Source organism: Gasterosteus aculeatus, chromosome 12 (assembly GCF_964276395.1).
Source record: "Gasterosteus aculeatus chromosome 12, fGasAcu3.hap1.1, whole genome shotgun sequence".
NCBI lineage: Eukaryota > Metazoa > Chordata > Actinopteri > Perciformes > Gasterosteidae > Gasterosteus > Gasterosteus aculeatus.
Genome location: NC_135700.1, coordinates 24,963,162 through 24,983,806, shown reverse-complemented (window position 1 = coordinate 24,983,806; position 20,645 = coordinate 24,963,162). Strand labels below are relative to the sequence as shown.

Genomic DNA, 20,645 nt, shown 5'->3' with positions numbered 1-20,645 from the left:
TTCTTCTCAACAGATTCTCCTGTGGCATCACTCGGAAGAACCATTTTTGGTTCCAGTTGGCACCTTTTTTTTCTGTGTATATGTGTACAGATAAAGTGAAGATGTTTCTGTTTAGAGCATATTGTACACCACTCAAGACTTCACACTTGTGGTCTAATTACAAAAAAGAGGGCCTAGGGAGACTCGTGGTAGACTTATAGAAGTCTCTGTTGTCTTGCACCTTTTATACACATATATGTAAACATACACATAAATACTCATACATAGTCTCTTAGGCATACTAAGACAGAGAGGCGCGAGAGAGACAGTGGCTGGTCACAGAATTATTTTCTGTTAGTGTGTCTCTGCTGGCCCCTGCTGATCACTCCATGAAAAGGCGCACACACACCACTTGGGTCAGTTGAAGTTTTTTATTTCTCTACTTGAATATCCTCAGAGTGATTCATCTGGTCGCGTTAATGTAGAAGATAACACCACAAGGCATTAGTACTGCAGTTATCACAAACCCAGTAGTATTCTGGGAAACTCCACAGTGAGATGAGCTCTCAGTCGTCTCCTCCGCACAGGCTAAGCAGAGCATTCTGGTAGTCTCCTTTAGTCTGCTCCTGAACCCCAAAGACACAAGAAGAAAAATGAATAAAATTCATTCAAAATCAAATCATATAACTAATTATATTACCATTATTATTAATAAAAGCAATAGTGGAAATACTACTGATATTGATGATAACAGTAATAGTAATAATTCTGATGATAATGTTTCATTGTGTGTGTGGTAATTTCAATATTAAAAACCATAACTGACAGCGATGGTCTGGTACAAAGATCTTTTGTGCTGCTTCTTGAACTCTGTTCTGATCTTCATGAGGTCCACCTCACAGCGAGAGACCATGATCCTGGTCACTACCTTCTCCTTTGCTCCTTTACCCTGCAGAGGGACGTTCGTGTGTTTATTTTCGGGCTGTCAAAATAAATGTGCTATTCTATGCGATTAATGTGGCCGAGATTAATGCGATAATACTAATACCGGAAGTAAACAAAGTTGAAAAGTTTCCGGAAACAAAACCACCGCTAGCTGCTGTCAGTTAGTTTGCATTGCAGTAAAACAGAGACACAACATACAGCGGAGAACTTTGGAGAGGAATTCCTCAACGTGTCAATCAGAAGGGGGGTGAGTAGCAAACGGACCACTTTAGGCACTAATGTCGAATTAGTGCTTTGTGGATGATCAAATGTGTGTAGTTTTGTGTTTAAAATGATTGAAAAAGCTTAAAAATAACAATAAAAGTGTCTAAAATACATGCTTTCTTAAGTTTTAATTGTGATTAATCTATTGACAGCCCTAGTTTATAAGTTAGTTATCAGTAATATTACTGAGACATACATTACGTTAAACAACATGTGTTTATTGCTAATATAAAAAATATATTACAAGTGAGAGTATGAAAATTTACCTTCATGGCATCATTGAGTTTGTTGGCGAAGTACAGCTGTCTGTTCTCAAAGCACTCCACTGTGAAGACATGCATTCACCTGTGCTATGAGAACATAATTTGAAAGGACTAATCTATCCTAAGAGTATGGGCTCATGGGAACAATCATTCTGCTGTCTTATTAGTCTCATGTGACAAACTACTTTGTGTTTATGATTTCTATGGTTCAGATGAAGAACACAAGGTGTTTATTACCCAGCGTGAGGAAGGACTTCTCCATGTCTCCTTTCACCTCCTTCCTGATGCTTTCCTTAATGTCGTAGGGACTGTAACGCTTATACCTCTCAAACACTGACGGAAACAAAGATAATATTTTGAAAACTGGGTTATTAAGTTGAACATTTCTATAAGTTTAACCAGCCAACATACAGGAACCGAAACCAACCCATGACGAGGGTTGGTATTGGTCACGTGCTGGGGTGTAGTAGGTGTAGCACACCTCAACCTATATTAGTGGATAGTGTAGTAGGTGTAGCTCACCTTTCTGCAGATGGGGAACACTTCTCTGAGACATGATGGAGATCCAGGTAGCTACGTCAGTTCCCTTCCTCTTCACGCCGGCTTCATACAAAGACTGAAGGTTCCAAGGCATGAACAATAACGGGCATTTTTTAATTACTTTAATGATATAACAATACATTTGTTTTTTATAGCGCTGTTCTAGGTACCCAAGGACATTTCACAATGACAGACAAGAACAAAACCAGACAAAAAAAGTAAGAGAAATGAACAGATAAGAGAAACAGACAGAATATAAATATCATCTTTATATACACAAGGGCTGTGGTTCTCCCACTTTGGAGGAAGAAAGATGTTCGGGCCCCACTGCCCAAACAAAAATGTAACAAAATGGTCCATGCTGAGTTTGTATTTAAATAACAACATTTTGTGACTCCATGTGTAATAATAGAATAAAGAAAATCAAAGTCACTTTCATCTAAACCAGATTGCTCCATCAGTGTCCTTGAGCCAGACACTGAAGCCCCAGTGCTTCACAGCAGCACACTGCTCCTTAATTACTAAGGATGGGTAGAATGCAGAGAATAATTTCCCCATGTGGGATTAATAAAGGATAATAATACAATAATTATAATAATATATTTTTTTAAATCAACATTTCCCCCAGCCCCTCCTGTATTACCTCCGCGCCCCACAGTCTGAGAGCCACTGCACTAGAGCGCGTTACCGCGTTATAAATGCATTAATGTAGCAATCCAAGTGATAGCTGCTTCTTTTGTTTGGGGGAGAACTGGGAGGGGCTTAACGCTGCTGCACACGTTAAAATGAAAAAATGGGAGAAATGGAATTTTTATTTGAAATCACTACCAGACTACTCGTTGATAAAAGCAAAGCTATTTATGTCTATTTTTCAGCGGAGTACTACGAGGCTGAAGTATTATGAACCTCAAGTACTATGAAGCTGAAATACTACGACAACCAGTGGAGCAAGACTACGCTGAATCCTGCGTGCGGGAGAACTGTCAAAAAGACAACAAGAATGAAGCGGCCTTAGAATCGTAACCAATGAGGAGCGTACGAGTAAGCGTCAGCTCCTTACCTTTCGAGCCAAATACTGTTTTAATTATGCAAGTTAAAATTGTCTTAACTAGAGTGGGTAAAAGGGCGCTAACGCCGGTGTATTAGCCGTGTGCTGGTAGACGTCCATCGTCATTGTAACCATTATATTTCGAGGAGAAATCTGCACCCTGTGAAAAGTGGTTTTCTCATGCTGGTCATATTGTTCAGCAAAATGTTTGCATTTGGTTTGAACGACATTCTAAGAGATTGCCACCAGCTCTTGTTTGGCTTCGTCTGCGTGCTGCAGCAGTCTTACGCCGGCCCCCAATGCATGATGACTGGACCCGGTTCCTGCCTCCAACATTAACGACTTTGCTTCTTTCCTGAAGTCTTTTGTGCTTTCCCTTCCCCCACAGGGGGATGGATGGTTGTTCTATCTGATGGTGGTTACATCTGATGGTAGTATTATTTGATGGTGGTTCTATCTGATGCTGGTGGGTATATCTGATGCTGGTTATATCTGATGCTGGTTATATCTGATGCTGGTTACTTCTGATGGTGGTTACGTTTGATGGTTGAATTGAACGTATTGTACATATTTTACACTGTTTTTCTTAAATATACAGTATACGTTCCTTTTAAATACATATATGCTATATATACATTTCTTTAAAAGTATATTGTAAGTATAAAAGTTCCTCTAATAGTTAAAGTTAAATATTCATTATTATAAAATAACTAAGTATTCGGGTGGCTGGACTCACTCTGGCGTCCTCGTCAATCTTCTCATAGTCGACCACATTAGAAGGTTCATCTCTCTTTGTCTGTAGATTGATAACGAACCATCAATAACATGTTATTATAGTGGATATTATAGTAGAAATGTTGTATTAAATAAGCAGTTTGGACTTTGTTTCCAGAGACACAAATAAAGTAACTTGGCTACTTTAAATAGAGAAACGTGGCTACTTTAACTAGAGTCTAAAAAAGGTTCAGAAAGATCAAATCAAGTAATGATTTACTACCAGAATATGAACAAATACATGCTACTACCGCAGGGTGAGAACAATCAAACAATCTGTTAAAAGTACTTCTACAACACTGTAAATGTAATTAAAATTACGAAATTAAGATAACTGTTTCAGTAAAACACCTTCCAACACACCAACTAAAGACATCTTATATCTATGTTTTGTTAGCATCTGAGCTACCTGAACCAGTGCCAGCAGCAGTTTGGCGAAATCTCCTGATGTGTCTCCTGCTATGTCTTTCTCCACCTCTTTCTTAAACACTGCAGAGACAAACAGAGAAATGTGAATGTTAGCTACTGTTACTGGAGTCTAACTAGTTTTGTATATGTCAGCTAATGTTAGCTATAGAGGCTAACTTCTTTGTAAGCAGTTGATATTAGCCATGGAGGCTAACTAACTTATAATGCCTTAGGTAGGGTTCGCAGAGGTTACCTCACTTCGTATGACAGTTAGCTAATGTTAGCCATAGAGGCCATCTAGCTTTATATGCATTTGCTGATGTTAGTGATAGAAGGTAAATTTGTTTTGTGTGTACTTGCTGATTTGACTTAGCGACTATAGAGAGACTTCTGCTAAAGTTCTGTTGTTTACTCCAGATGCTAGATAATCCATTTATTTACTGGCAATAGCTTTACGCTAAATTCTTAACTTCTATTTGGACCAAATAATTCATGTTAGATGGTTGTGTCCAAACATACTGTCTTTGTAAACCTTCTTGATCTCCTCCAGTTCTTTGTAGTTTCTGGAGCAGACAATCTCAATGAGAGTTTCCTCGTCAGTCCCAAGTCCCTGAAAACCAGAACCAGAACTCAGACGTGAGCTCCTCCAGAGCCCTCTGATGGGTCAGAACATTCTAATCAAAGGGGGGGAGGGGCAGCAAAATAGGGACATCCAACACACCCTAGAGGGGGGTGCTAGTGAAGAACGAGGGGCAGAGTAGTGGGGAAGAGAGAGAGCGTTAAGAGAGTTACGCAGTTAGGACAAAAGAGGAGGGTTTCAATCAATTGAATGTTCAAAGGAATATAAAAACTAAAGTGTTGTATCGTCGCATCGTCAGTGTCTTTCTGAAAAGAGCTTGGTTTATTCGAGTGATTGCTGCTCCAATAAATACCTGTGAATTGAAGGAACTTAAGCAGTTGTGTTACTGAAATTTCCTGGTCTGCGAGAGTGTGTGGTGCCCACCACGAGTCAGATAGATAGTGTCAACGCGGAAATAGTTTAAACTGCAAAGAATGAATCCATAACAACTCCTGTCCTCTTGTACCCCTTCCCTCCAGTACTTTTGTACTCCTTCCATCCTTCGCTCCTGTACTTCTGCTCCCGTGTTTGTGTACTTCTGCCCTCCTTTTTTTGTGTCCTCCTGCCCTGTGTATTCCTTCCCCCTTGCCCTTTTGTACTTTTGTACTTGTGTATTTCTGCCCTCTTGTTCCTATGTACTCTTGCCCTCCTGCCCGTGTGTAGTCGTGAATCTTTGTACTCGTGTACTGAGTTCCGCTGACCTTCATGGAGGCCTTGAGCTCGGAGGCGTCGTACTGGGCGGTGCTCCTCATCAGACCCAGCATCAGAGTTTCGAGAGGGCCGGACAGCGCCCCCTTCAGGGCCGTCATCAGATCCTGGATCACGGACAAGGACACACAAATGTTTTAATAAGAGTCGGAAGAAGCAGCAGGTAGTCTTCATGCTCTAGTTCAGGCGGAAAGAGGAGGACCTTCTTGGCGATGCGTTCGTACTCGAAGGCGATCTCCCTGCGCTGCTCTGTGCTGCGTCGGGTCAGTATGTCGATGATGGTCTGCTCGTCTACTCCTGAACAACCAGAAGGTCGAAAGGTCAACAAAAGAGTATGAGGGTCTTCTATTCTTACGGTCAACTTCACCAACCACATCACCGAGACTGCCTTCTTCCACCTCAGGAACATTGCACGGCTCAAACCTTCCCTCTCCTCTGCCACCACTGAAATTCTCATCCATGCCATCATAACCTCCAAACTCGACTACTGCAACAGCATCCTCTACGGCTCTCTCAACAAAATCCTCAACAGACTCCAATATGTTCAAAACTCTGCCGCCTGACTGCTCCACCCGCCGCTATGAACACATCTCCGCGGTCCTATGCAACCTCCACTGGCTCCCGGTAAAATACAGGATAGACTTTAATTACACATATACTCACCTACAAAGCCCTAAACAACCTGGCCCCTACCTACCTCTCAGACCTCCTCCCCCTCCACGCCCCAACCCGATGCCTTACGTCCACAAATGCTAACAACCTGAAGACTATCAGGACCAAGCGCCGGACCTGGGGCGACAGGGCTTTCTCAGCTGCTGTACCTCCCCTCTGGAACGCCCTCCCCATCCAAATCTGCCAGGCTCCCACCATATTATCATTCAAACAAGCCCTCAAAACCCACCTCTTCAAACTCGCTTTCAAATGCTAACCCCTACATCACTAATTCTCAATTTTTTCTTTTTTTTTTTTTAAGGTCAACTGCTCTTAATGTTGACTTAAGGTTTTTATTATTACGGTCAACTTGAGGTTTCTTTTTAAGGGTTTACCTAAATTAAAAATTGGCACAGTCAGAACTAAGTTTAATGTAATTTAACTGTCAGATGTTCAATCAGATGGTAAATGTTACTGTAGTGCCTTCCAATAAGTCACTTCGGACGCCTCAGGGGTTTCAATATGCTGTTCTGTTTATTCGGTTATGCGCATTCTTTATCTTTGGATAAACAACGTAAACGTATAACAACAAAAAATAGACTGTCACTAAACTTATAAATAAACCAACAAACAAACAAATAAACAAGCTAAATTGAAGGTACCTGGTACCTGGTACCAGGTACCTCCAACATTCGATTCCAAAAAAACCCTCCAAACTCTGTCAAGGGCTCATCCTTTGTCTTCCCCTGACCTACTAATTGGCACAGGTGTGCAACCCCAACTCCCTGTTCCAAGGCCCTTGGAATTAGCCAGCAGGGGTCATCAAAGTAACCTCATCACAAATGGCTCCTACAGTTCCACTAACAAACTATCCTCCATGTGGTTATGTTTACACAGAGCAGATACTTCTGCTCACTCAATGTACGTGTTGCTGATCTATTTGACTGTCTTGCCTTTCGTCTTGATGGCCGTCTCGATCCTTGCAGCGTCTTTGCTCGGGTCAAAGTCTTGTTCCGGCACCACGGTGGGGAATTTAGGCTCCACCTCCTGCCGAGGACAGAGACATGTGACATCACAGTGTGCTGCTGTAACATCACCTAGCCTTCCTTTAACTGGTAGAAAAGAAAGAGCCTCAGGCGGACAATACAGGTGTGCTTACACCTGAGAGGCAATGACCTGTATCGTGAAGAACAGTATTCACTGACCTACGCCACATGAGAGAGGAAACAGAACAACAACAACAAGAGGCTGAATGAGTAGCGATGTAACAGACCTGAAATTATTAGAGGGTAAAGTGAAGTGCTGCCTCCTCCATCAACTTTGCTACATGTTTCATAGGTTCCCTCTAGTCTCAGCGGTTAGTATTTACTTCAGAATTTTCCTCCCTCTTCAGAGGAAGTTAGGTTTTCACAGTAAAAGTTCTTAGTTAAAGGAGGTGGTTATTTGACCCATATATCCCTCCAGGACTTTCTCTACGATCAAATGGTGGGATTCTTAATAAGTAGTTGTTAGCGCCCTAGTTGATTGGGTTTCTGTTGGGGAGAACCAACTCCACCTACCTGATCCCATAAAGTAGGTGTGCTGATACAATGGTACGAGGGGGAGGTGACTCACCGCTCCGTACGACAGCGTCAGCTGACCCAAGAACTCGGAGACCATCGCCATGTTGAGTTGCCCTGCAGAGAGGAAACACAGACAGATCATCTCTTCCTCCGGATGTCTTATTAGAGGACGGATGATTCCTCCTGTCGTTTCACCTGGTGAGGAACTTTTGATGCATCTTTATAACACACCAGGTGATCCAGGATGTATTCTTTGCATGTTTTTTATGAATGTTGGATGAATTTCATGTAAAAACATTGGACGGAGGACAACTCCCATGAGTGGACTCAATCTCTAACTCTGATCTAAACGCTGCAGAAAGGTGTGGTGTCTGTTTTATTGACCAGAATGTGCGGAGGAGGAGGGGCAGCAGGAGAGGCAGATAAGAGTGATGGATCAAAAAACACACATGTGAACGGTAGAGCTCGTTGTGTAACACACACACACTGAACCTCAAAGAGACGACGATTTAAATCAAACTCTGGGATGTGTTTTAATGTCATTATTAAGCCATCAATCATGACGTTATTGTATAGCATTATTTTATTAATAGTTAATATAATACATTTGAGAAGAGCTCGATAGCGCTCCGACCTTTGACCCTTTAGAAAACATTAACAGGAAGGCTGTGAAATTCAGCGTTCGGTCACCTAGCAACGGCCAAGACAAACAGTCAGAGTCTTCCTATACTTTTCTAAAGGGAAACGTTTACTTCTTAAAGCACAAACTCACATTTATTAATGTCGGTATAACTAGAAATGGAGGAGAATTTGATTGAAAATCATCAAGAGCATCAGTGTGTTGCATGGATGTTTCTCATGAAGTAAAACCGAGTGTTGCATTATGGTTTGGAGGATATTAGCTATGTAACTATCGAGTTACATGACAGTGACCCTGGTCTGGTGGATTTTGGCCAGAAACCTGTTTGTTTTTTACTACTGGGAGTCAAATAGATTTAAAGAACTGAACATTTTTCTTCCCAAATCCATTCTTCTTTTTTATTGTAATGTTATTGATGTATAACTTCGAAACTAGATTACGAAACATTCTTTATTGCTCAGGCTACTATAACATTGTTCCAGTTGAGTTATTTATTATTAGGGCTGCCTCAGGATTATAATAAAGGATGGCTCAGGTTTATAGTTTGGGCTAGTTTAGGTTTATAGATAGGGCTGTCTCAGGGTTGCCTTGGACCAGCTCCTAGTCATCGCGCTTGTAATCAGAATACAATATAAAATTAAAATTGTTTGGATGTTCAACATTTATTCCGTGGTACTCTGTTTACTTCAACCCTAGGTTTAGGTTTAGGGTTGTATGTAAAGGCTATGTATGTTGCCATAAATGTTTACTTTTATTAACAGTTTTGCAAGTTTGAGTTTACAAGCTGCTAAAAAAACATGGACAGATCAAATGTATCCAAATGGTTTCAAAATAAAAACCTTCATGGTTGAGTAAAGTCTTTTTTCTGACTCTATCTTTATGAAAGGATTTAGTTGTAATGTTAGTCTTTTTTAAGGACCATAAGGAGCAGATGAAGAAATGGAGACAATAAGTGCTGCTTTTCCTGTTGAGTTTCTTTGTTCCTGCTTCCAACGGGGCCAACAGGTCATCAGCCCGCAGCCGGCCGCACCCAAAGACCAGTTATCACATCGGAAGGTTTCACAAGAGTCTCCTAAGGGAAACTAGCCATTCACAGATTACATTCATCGGCATGGTGTTGAAAACACAACAAACACCTAAATACTAACCCGGGCTGTGTTATTCTAGTGAAGCTGACTTCTCTGTGCAGAGTAAGAGCTGGAACAGAGTCTCCATGTTTTCTTACCTTTAACAGAAGCAGCAGCAGTGATTCAGCCAGCAGCAGCTCCGTTATGATCCAGGACAGGATAGGGTGTGGTGCTTAAGTACAGCAGACTCTCACCCCTCTCTCACCCCATCTGGGGGCTGCTGGATGACTCACTCGACAACACTTTTACACTGAACAAATGTTCATAAATTCCTCACTGATGATTTTCTGCCTTTATGATACTGGCTAGTGGTGGTAACCTCTGAAGTAGAATATTGGGACATAGGAGACAGTTTAAACTCTTTCTAAGTCACAGCTGGTAATTGTTGTCTCTCTATGACCCTGGGAGCTCCGAGTCCACATATGATTTGATTTAATCAAGTAGATTGTGCAGCTCTTCATCCACACTTCCTACATTGCAAGACGTGATTTTATCATAACAGACTTCCAGAAAGTGACCAATCTGACTTATATATTCTTTACAGGGTTTGGACATAAAGTCCTGCTTCAGTTCTCAGTAACACTTACCAAACTTAGCACTGTAGTTAGAACTTAGTTTGAGGTTTGTTGATGTTTTTTTAGTAAAATGGGATTTCAAATGATCATAAATGGTCAATGAACATGTTTCCTGTCAGATGTGTTGTTAGATTAGATTAGCTTCAACTTTATTCTCACTGCACAGGGTACAAGTACTGAGGCAACGAAATGCAGTTTAACATCCAACCAGAAGTGCAAAGTAGCAAAAAAGTGCAGAGTATGTGCATATGTAAAGTGTAATAAGTGAATAAATAGATATGAACAGTAAGAAATAGTTGTGCAATATGAACAGTAAGAAATGGATATACAATAACAGTGCAAATGTTCAGTGGCTGGAGGAGGGTGTGTGGCAGTCAAGCCAGGGTGGAGGGGGGAGTACAGTCACTGAGGGAGGTGTGTGTGTGGGTGAGGGGCAGAGTTCAATAGAGTGACAGCCGCAGGGATGAAGCTGTTCCTGAACCTGCTGGTCCGGGAACGGAGCACCCTGTATGTAGTTATGTTGTGTTCAGTTTCTTGTGATGGTGAAGACCTTGATTTAGGAGGCGCTGCCACCTCAGTCAGTGATTCACCTCCATCAGTGATTCACCTGCAGACTCACTTGCTGCCGTAAGAATGGGCGCGGCTTAGTGCAACTTTAAGACTTTGATCAGATCAATGAACCCCACCAACTCCCTCTCTACCACCCCTTTTGCATGTAAACAAGTGATTTCCCTCCTCCCCTCCTTTGTTTATCCATGTGGAGGTGAGAAGGTGAAACTGAAGAATTTCAGTTAAAATGGTTAAGAATATAACAGGAAGTCAGTGACGCAGCTCACTCCTCAATGGAGGGCAATCAGCTTTACAGAGGCCAGGTGGGTGACAGGTCAGTTACTTGGTCCCTCAGGTAACTCCACCAACAGATCACACCTGATTTCAGATTGTCAGCTGTGTCACAATGCTCACGTCACTTCCTGCTTTACTTCATAAGCTCTCTTTAATTTCTGTCTGTTCAGTTTTCCATCTTTTGCTCCCCACACCTGTCTCCAGTTTCACATCATACACCTCAGTGGTATGAACCCCAACTGCTCTGTGCTAACATACAATGTACAACTTGAAACTCCAAACAACAAAAGCAGAGCGGAAGCGGTCTCTTTTTTTTTTTTTTACACATCTCACAAGAACCTGCCTGTGATCCTGGAGGTTCATCTTCAGTTATAAGGAAGTTAGCAAAAGACATGTGGAGGAACCACAGCGCTAAACCCCATGCATAGATTATAACATTCACTATTTCATGCTGTTTATATTAATATTTAGACCACGGGAAGTGTTGAGGCTAACTTTAATAACACTAATAACAGGAACCAAACTGGATCATCCTTTAGAACCTGCTGAAAGACACTGCTGTGAGGTGAAGAAGTAGGTGAGATGAAACATACAGTACGTACCTGTAACTGCATCTGTGGATCATTCCGAATGTGCTGGACACACATCTCACCTTCAGGAGATCACGTGATGATCTAGGAACACATAACTTCTGCTTAGTGTGTTTGTGTCCGGACCAATCAGAGAAGGTTCAATCATTTTCCCAGAGGGTTCAGTCCAACAAGCCATCCAAGGGTCAGATGTTCAGAGGAAACGGATGAGAAGAAGAGGTGAGAAGATTGTCTATGGTTCAGCTAAAAAACTCAAGCGATTCTCAAGTCCACAACGACTCTTCAGTTCTGCTCGTTACTTGATCATCCTGTTGTAGGTTCACTCTCAATTTGCACATGAAAATATGAAAAATATGTCAACTTCAAAAATGAATACTGGAGTTAATTGTTTTTTTTGCAGTTGACTGTACTTCATATATGTTCATATATCAAAGAACATACATATGTATATATACATATACACACACAGGTATATCAAACACTCAACAAGATCACGCCTATTGGCTGTCCATGTCTTCTTTATGTGAGTGATTGTCTGTCCTATTCTAATAATTGTCCTGTTCATCACACTGCTATTCCATCACACTGTGCAGCAGCTTTTTGTGACATTGGAGCATTTAGGGAACATGGACTCAAAGTCAGCACCAGCATCTTTGTGCTTCTGGTCGGAGACAGGGGACAAAGCGTCAAGCGTATTGTCCTTACAATACGTAACGACACATTGACACAGTCATTTCCAAAATAAACATCGTTGGAAATAAACATGGTCTGTTTAGTCAACATCTGAGATCTTCCTAACAATCAAAATAAATAATACAGCGACTCGGGTCCCATTGCAGAGGTTGTGCCTGGAAGCCTAAACTCAGGGTTACAGACGCACCTCTGTTTGTCCTACCGGGCCACCGTAGCTGTGATGGCGTTGCTGCTTGGAGTCGTGCTGGCTCTTCTACTCGTGTGTTTGTTGTTCACTATCTGACTGTATCGTGTTGTGAGGACTGCTTTGAGCTGTGGAGCGGGAACCAGGGGCCCGGGAACCAGGGGGCCAGTCGCTGTCCTCGTCGTCGCGGGGTCAGGTAGCGTTCACGTTGCTGACGTCACAGTAACTGTAGCATTAAGTTAGTTCGAGCCAGACACCGGGCGACTTATTCAACACTCCACTAGCATCGATTACTGTTTAGCACCGCGCATGCGCGAACAACAAGCACTGGTTTCATGTTGTGCCGTTAGCTCACCTCCTTAGCTTCCGAGCTAACAAGCCGCAGACTGGCGCACATGCGCATCACAAGCTCGATTGCTTCCAGGACCCTGAAGCGAGCTAAAAAGATTGCAGCCAACCCCGGACAAAAACTGTTTGTGCCCCTTTCATCTGGCAGGTGGCTGAGGTCCATCAGGCCAAGATCTCCCCCTACAGAAACATTTTTTTCCCACCAGGAGTTGGTCTCTTGAACCATCCGTGTCCCCCATTGACCCAATTACTTCATTCCCAGAACATTTGCACAGTGGTTTCTCTCACCATGGAAACATATGGATATGCATAGGTGTTTTAAAACGTAACATCAGGAATCAGGAACCTTTATTAAAATATGTCAGACATACAAGTACTTGATCGCATGACTTAATCGCATAGGTTAACTCATTGATGTTGACACCCCTAATATATGGTGTCAAAATCAATGCGTTAATCTATGCGATTAATGTGGTCGAAATTAAGGGAATCAATTATTATAGCGTGCCGGAAGTAAACAAAGTTGACCCCAAAAACAAAACCACTGCTAGCTGCAGTCAGTTTGATTGGAAAGAGCAAGAGGGTAGTTTTTGCATTTGCAAGTAAAAGCCGCGACAACAGAACAGAATGAGATGAGTGGCCAACGGACCACTTTGTTCATACCTGGTGAACTTAGTCAGCAGACCAGAAGGTCCAGAGAAACGGTCTGTCCTCAGGTCTGTGATCTGGATCAAGAAGCTACTATCCTGTGTTGTGCTGACGCTGGTCTTAAACTCGTTAGTCGCTTATCCCCTCAAGCCTCGTTAACAGCTTTAACTAAGAGCTGCTGACACAAGCTGTGCAGAACAATGCTCTGTAGGTTCTAACAAGCCCGGAAAGAGGTCTGTGGTAAAGCTGGAAGAGCACTGACCAACATTAAAGCAACACAACGTAACGTTCTGTTCACAATAAAGTCTAACAGAGAAGAAGAATATATGCTAAAAAAATGTGAATTGACTCAAAGGAAGATTCAGTCTAAATAAAACACTGAAATGTTCGATGAGAACAACAAGAAGTCCCTAGCTAATTCTCAGGTGTGTCTCCAGCTGTGTCTCCGGGTGAGTCTAATTGTGTGTCTCCAGGAATTTCTCCAGGTGAGTCTGCAGTTGTGTCTCCAGGAAAGTCTAACTTGTCTCCAGGTCTGTTTCCAGCTTGGTCTCCGGCTTGTGTTAAGGTGCCTCTCTCCGATATTTTGCCAGCTGTGTCTACAGATTTGTCCAGCATGCATCCCCAGGTGTTGTCCAGAGTCCTGGTGTGTACAGAGGTTTTATTGGATTATTTCCCTTGATCCTACATTTGCAGTCTAAGTGTTCCCCCTGGACTCTCAGTCCTCAGGCTCTTTCCTCATAAGACAGAAGCTCCTTTAAAAAAATGTTGGGACTATTTTTTGTCAAAACCACTCAAATGACTAAATTAAATATTTTTTTAATTCATTAAAACTTGTTTTTATATTTTTATGCTGTTTTTTTATTCCATTCTTCTGTTTATATTTAATATGACAGTCTGAACACACATGTCCCATCCTCTGTGTCACCTTTTTTACTCTTTAATCTCCATGTTTGGTTATCCAATTTTTAATGTGACATTTAGTGGCAAGGCTATTCTGAACTTCTATGTGTTTTTCTCTCTCTCTCTCTCTCTCTCTCTCTCTCTCTCTCACTCAGCTCATCAGTAATCCCATTAGCAGAGTTCCTCCATAATCCTCCTCTGGGTTCAGATCCTTCAGGTCTTCACAGCGTCTTCACTGCAGCTCTGATGCTGCTGGACCCCGACTGAACACCTCAGGTAGGACAAATGATCCCTAATGTATAGACCTTACACCTCTGTACCTCAACCTTCTACACCTGTACATCTCTACACCTCTTCAACTTCACACCTCAAAGTACATGGCTCAATGGATACAGGCGGTTGCCATAGAGATGCTGCAGAGGACAGTGGATGACTTGTTGTTTAGTTGATCTGAAATGTGAAGTTTTTATTTAGTTCCAGACAGAAATTAATTATATTATTATATATTATAATTCTTTAAGTTTTGTTTTAGGAAAACTGTACCGTCAACACCGTCACATGGAAATCTGAACAACCTGAACTGTGTTAGCTGCGACCTGATGGTCTGATGCAGAGGTCCAACCACCATTACCGTTACATTACCGGTCCGTGGACCATTTGATGCCGAGCCACACCACAGAAAGAATAAATAGATATCTTTTTAGTAATTTTCCTTTTTTTTCAGAAACATGTTTAATTTTGAAAATTCGGATTCTCTCGTACTTACGTGAAATATTTCCAAAGCGTTTTTTTTCCACGTTTACAATTGCCCACTTCTCGCTGCAGACAGTGGACGGGCGACTACACCGCCCCTCAGCCAGTTATTCCTTTGTGTTTATCCGTCACACCTCCAAGACCGGTCTGAGAAATATTTTCTCAAAGGTTGGGGGCCCCTTGTCTGATGGCAAATAAATCTGATTTTGATATTGATCATCGGCCTTGAGTGCCCTGGTACCATGTATACTTTTGAACATCGCTATGTTTGAACATGGAGTTCATCATAGAAAAAACATGACGCCTCTCCAGGTGTCTCCATCATTCCCAACGTGTGCAGTTAAGTCTCCCAATGAGACTATGGAGTCCCCTACTGGAGCCCCGTGCCTCCCATGTCACAGTGCACACAACTCAATCGGTTTCCCCCATGTTTGGTGAGCCAATGGGAGGGAGAGTAGGGGGCAAGCTCGGCCATTAGACATTTGCCATTGAGCCCTCCATCTATCACTCGCTCCGGATAGGGGCCCTGGCCTTGTCAGCCCACTGCTAACTTCATTCCTTCCTACAGATATGCTAAACTGGCTGAAGTCGGTAAACTGTCAGGGGGACATCTGAAACCATCAGTTATAAGAGAGGAGACGGATGGAGAGAGGGAGGAATCGGAGGCGAAAGAAACGGAAAGTTAATACTCACGTTTCGTAGTCGCTAACGTTACCCCTCCTTCTCCCCCACTCTCTCGTCTTGCTGCTAGTGATGTGTCATTCGTGAACGATACAAGGACTCAAGAGTAACGAGTCCTCTCAAAGAGAGATTTGTTCATTTTCTCGTGGCCATGCATTGGGACTGTTACATAGGCTCAATCAAGAAAACAGAAATGATTCGTTCATTGATTTGTTCATTTCCCAACTGGATACTACTGAGCCTACGCAGGTCACGTGAAAAAGGATCCAAAGACTGATACCCGGCAGATGAATCATTGATCCGAAGAGACGGTCGGCAGGTGAACGATTTGTTCATCTGCCGGGTATGAGTCTGTGGATCCTTTTTCACGCGACCTGCATAGGCTCAGAAGAGGAAAGAGAAAGGATTTGTTTACCTCATTCACTTTTGCGTGACTATAGGCAAGGCAAGGCAGTTTTATTTGTGTAGCACATTTCAACAACAAGGCAATTCCTAAGTGCTTCACATAAAACCATTAAAAACATCCAACATAAAGCAAGGATATTTATAAACAGTTAAGAACATTAATACATTGAAACATAAAAGAAAAACACTCAATAAAGATTAAAAAAGACGTTAAAAGATTTGAAATAGAATAAAATTTGCAGTGTAATTTAAGAATGTCTTTTAGAATTCCGACTTGCAGAAACGGTCAATTAAAGGTAGCAGCAAACAGAAAAGTATTTCACCAGGATTTAAAGGAGCTGAGGGACAGACCTACAGCTTTCTGTTCCAGATATGTGGAGCAGAAAAACTGAACGCTGCTTCTCCATGTTTAATTCTGACTCCGGGAACGTAGACCAGTCCTAGACGACCTAAGGTTTCATGGCGGTTCATGAGGTATCAGCAGATCAGAAATGTACTTTGGCCCTAAACCATTGAGTGCTTTTTAAACTAGCTGCAGGATATGGGGTGCAAACTCGTCATTCTGCATCTAATCTGCAATAAAAATATTTTTGGGGGGAGGTCCTATAAGTAATCTGCGAACACAAGCTGTCATGAATATTTTTTCAAGCTTGTTCGGAGAGGGTGTAAGCAGGTCTCTCAAATGAACAGCCTCTGGTGTGTTAGATCAAGGTAAGTAGAAGTCAGCAAATCAGATCCGTAACTTCGGGATAAGGATTGCCTCTAAGGATGATGCGACCGACAGGGGGTGACGGATGCTACAGCCGACGGGCGGGGGCGACATGGCCGACGGGGGGTGGTGTCACGGACGTTACGGGACTGGAGGGGTGCTCGGGAGCTGCCTCCACCAAATAGACACTCCGTCAAGAGTCCCGCCCTCCTCTGACTCTGGTTTATTTCAGATTCACGGGCAATCAAACCAACGATGGCAGCGAGTATTACCCAATATGGGGCCGAATAGTATGATGCTCTGACAACAGCTCGGAAAATACGGGACAAACCCCATCCCGTATTGATTCAAACCGGACGCTTTATTTTACTCTCAAATACGGGACGATTCTGTATTTTAAGGGACGGGTGGCAACCCTAGGTGGCGCTGACGATCCGAACGGTCCTGCCGGCGACGGGCCGCACCAGATGTGGCCCGCGGGCCGCGAGTTTGAGAAGTATGAGCTAAATATTATTAATAACAATAATAAGTAATAATACTACCATAAATGAGCAAACTGTTATTTCATTGGTCCAATTTTATTGTAGCTATAAATAGGCTCTGTTTGTTATTGTGGTTCGGGGGTGCATGAACGAGGTCGGGATGTAGAAGGGGGTGCATGGGCTAAAATGTTTGGGAACCGCTGCCCTAACAGGAGCACTAGGTTCCAGACAACACAGTCCTCAAATCTCTTCCACCATAAGGTGATGGTCTTCGGAGAGTGACCATCTTATCCTCAGGTGTCTTTTCAAAATGAAATGTTGTCTGCACAAGAATCAAAGTTTAGGCCACTAAACCACTTAGTCCCATTCACGAAAAGGTGATGAATAAAATTAATTGAATTAACATGATTGACAGTCTATTGACACTAATGACTCTCTTCACCGGTGACACAAATAACTCATGTGACCAGTGACAGTAAGGACTGTCGTGGCTAGTGACTCAAATGACTCTATTCATTAGGTAGGGACACAAATGACTTTCGTCACTAATAAATCACTTCGCTAGTGACACAAAATGACGTTAGTCAAGATGGTAAAATTATTTATTTTTGTAAAAACACATTTCATTTTCAATCCCTAATTCCATTTAAATTGGAAATTGAATGTAATTTAATGTAATGACACAAACTCCACCAGTTATTATTAGATTAGTATGTGTTACAGTTACAGTTACAGTGTAACAAGTTCTAGCAGTGACTGTTTGTGTGTTGGTTCTTTGAGGATGTTAAGCTGGGTGGTCAAGGTGGTTCCTCAGATGCCTCAACCTTCAACAGTAGGAGAGCAGAAAGAGATGAATCCAGACATGCCCCTTCCCACAACCACGGTTAGTCACGCCATCTAAATATTCAAGCTTTTGTTATATTTGTGTCTTAAAGCCATAAAAACGTTGTTTAACATTCCTCTTGTGTTATGGTCGGCACCAACCCGTTTTAGGTTTTAAATGCATAAAAGAATCACATGAATTTGTTTATTGCATCAAGGCCTTTTGACTTTGTCAGGAATCTCTATTTCAATAAAATATAACATTTTTTTTCACTAAATTATAAAATGCTGTGGTTGAAATGATTACCTTTAGTAGGTTTTTGTGACCTTTATGTTGTTACGTTGTATAATACTTGTACAAAAAAATTATAAGTGCACTGTCAGCCAAGACACTTGACAGCCTGCTCCTCTCCCAATCATGTGAGCTTTAGGGGATTTTAATTTTGCCTTGTTATCTAGTATACCAGCACACAAAAAAACAACAACCATGTGAGGTCAATTCAGTATAGAATTGGTGAATTTCAGAGTCACCAACTGACAAAGAAGAGGTCCAAATCAAAAATATTAAATGAATATTTTCATGGATAAGGAAGCCTATCAAGTTAAATAAGAGATGAGAAACAAATCGGATGATAGATTGTTTTTTTGTAGTTTACAGATGATATAAGACATTAGAAATGGTAAAAGAAAGTAGACACACAAGAGGAAGGTTACGTTAATAATCCAATAAAACAACAAAAAAATGCTTTTAAAAAAACACAACGCTATCTTAGTTATTTTTGCCAAACACATGAAAAAACTCCTTTGATTTTTCCCATTATAATCCTGAGAATTTCTCCCACTCCACGACTAATAAAGGATTATCATATCTTATTATACATTATTATATTTTATAAACCTGTGTAAGATGACGTGATTTTATGTTTTCAGGAAAGGAAAGTCAAATTTCAAGATGAGTGCAAAAATGAAGGTAAGACACAAACCTAGTGAAGTGAAGAAAGTGTTTCAGTTTGGTTTGGTTCTTAATACAAAAATAAACAATCATCATTGTTTTATTCACAGCTCAGAAAACTAACAAACCCGAGCAAGAGGTTCTGGCAACAGAAGAGTATAAGTGAGTTATTTATGACATCCATGTAAAATTCCTTGTATGTCTAACATATTTTGGCAATAAATGTTCCTGATTCCTGATGATAAGCGACGTAAGTATAGTTCACTAACACAAAGTCAGGCTTTCTTCTTTAAACAAATATACAGTTTTTTGGTATATACATATTTATTGTATAGAAATTTGGAATGCTTTTATGATTGTGTTTCTTCAGATTACCCTAAAAAAAATGTGATGTGAGTAGAGAATGAGAAGTGGGACAAGCAAATGTGTGGGTGGCACAGCAAGAAGGTCCTGGGTTTCACTCCGCCCAGTGGCCTTTCTGTGTGGAGTCTGCATGTTCTCCCCGTGTCTGCGTGGGTTCTCTCCGGGTTCTCCGGCTTCCTCCCACAGTCCAGAGACCTGCTCTGGAGATCAGGTTGATTGGGGACTCTAAATTGCCCGTAGGTTTGTGAATGTAAGTGTGAATGGTTGTTTGTCTCTGTGTAGCCCTGCGATTGGCTGGTGACCAGGAATCAGGAAAATGTATTGCCAAATCTGCGCATCTGTGCAGAAACTCACACAATCCTCCCACTTCAGTCCATGTACGGTCAGGTAACTTGTTCAGAAGCCTAAAGAGCTTATCAGTTGTTGCTCAGCCTGCACCGTATTTGTGAATCCTTACTGATGATCCTGGTGGAGTAAATGTCCTGTAGTGAGGGGAAGATTCCTCCTGCAATGAACTGTGCTAGTTTTATCACACGCTGGAGTGTCTTCCTGTCCTGGGCAGTGGAGTGTCCATACTACACGGAGATTGATGTGGGGAGGACGCTCTCGACCGTACCTCTGTAGTAGGTGGTATCATCAGCAAACTTGAGGATACTGGTGTTTTCCTGGGAGGCCACATAGTTGTATGTGAAGAGGGTGTACAGCAGGAGACTCAGCCCTGGGGTTTCCTGTGCTCCCAGTTCTTGGAGGTGACCAGGTGTTTGTGGTCTGCCTGAGACGACGTTCAGCACCCAGTTGGAGAGGGCAGCTATCAGACCCATAGTGAGGAGTTTTACTGTGAGTCTGTGTGGGATGACTGTATTAAAAGCTGAGGTGAAGTCTATGAAGAGCAGTCTTGCATAGGTGTCCTCGCCCTCTAAGTGCGTGAGATTCGAAGAACAACACTCGACTCGACCTGGGACAAAAGACACACATGGCCTAAATACACTGGGAAGGTGCAGGTGTTTGGACACAGGTGGAAACAATCAGGGACATGGCAGACAATCACAGGGGGTAAGACGACAGGGCAGGAAGTAACTAAACCAGGGACACAAGAGACAGGAAACTACAAAATAAAACAGGAAGCAAACCCACACTGTGACAATATAAGTTGAAAATATTATGTTTTT

The 20,645-nt window shown here is 42.0% G+C and overlaps 2 protein-coding genes across 11 annotated transcripts in view; one reads left to right on the top strand and one right to left on the bottom strand.

The window, feature by feature from the left end:
* Positions 1-395: 395 nt before the first annotated feature.
* LOC120809245 (annexin A2-B) lies at positions 396-9,899 on the bottom strand. Its single transcript, XM_040162929.2, has 13 exons — positions 9,627-9,899; positions 7,814-7,875; positions 7,153-7,246; positions 5,751-5,845; positions 5,542-5,655; positions 4,741-4,831; positions 4,223-4,302; positions 3,776-3,835; positions 1,974-2,067; positions 1,689-1,784; positions 1,455-1,513; positions 806-928; positions 396-605 (listed from the first exon to the last, which is right to left on the bottom strand). Exons 2-13 carry the CDS (start codon positions 7,862-7,864, stop codon positions 546-548), a joined length of 1,017 nt encoding a protein of 338 aa, XP_040018863.2. The 5' UTR covers positions 7,865-7,875; positions 9,627-9,899; the 3' UTR covers positions 396-545.
* cngb1a (cyclic nucleotide gated channel subunit beta 1a) overlaps positions 7,875-20,645 on the top strand; it is a 49,800-nt gene continuing 37,029 nt past the window's right edge. For 8 of the 10 annotated variants that reach the window (XM_078086121.1, XM_078086120.1, XM_078086124.1 and 5 more), the window contains exons 1-5: positions 13,386-14,052; positions 14,465-14,585; positions 18,120-18,222; positions 19,092-19,131; positions 19,224-19,275. In XM_078086121.1, the coding sequence (XP_077942247.1) occupies positions 18,121-18,222; positions 19,092-19,131; positions 19,224-19,275 (194 nt within the window). In that variant the 5' untranslated portion in view covers positions 13,386-14,052; positions 14,465-14,585; position 18,120. Of the gene's footprint in view, positions 7,960-13,385; positions 14,053-14,464; positions 14,586-18,119; positions 18,223-19,091; positions 19,132-19,223; positions 19,276-20,645 lie in introns of those variants that run through there. The other 2 variants (XM_078086117.1, XM_078086118.1) reach the window with 2 other exon arrangements.

Excerpts from the sequence above, each read along its gene's own strand:
- LOC120809245 (XM_040162929.2), bottom strand. The coding sequence starts at position 7,864 with ATGGCGATGGTCTCCGAGTTCTTGGGTCAGCTGACGCTGTCGTACGGA. Across the intron at positions 5,846-7,152 it reads GACGGCCATCAAGACGAAAG|GAGTAGACGAGCAGACCATC; the intron begins GCAAGACAGTCA and ends CTGGTTGTTCAG. Across the intron at positions 2,068-3,775 it reads AGATTGACGAGGACGCCAGA|TCTTTGTATGAAGCCGGCGT; the intron begins GTGAGTCCAGCC and ends TGGAACCTTCAG.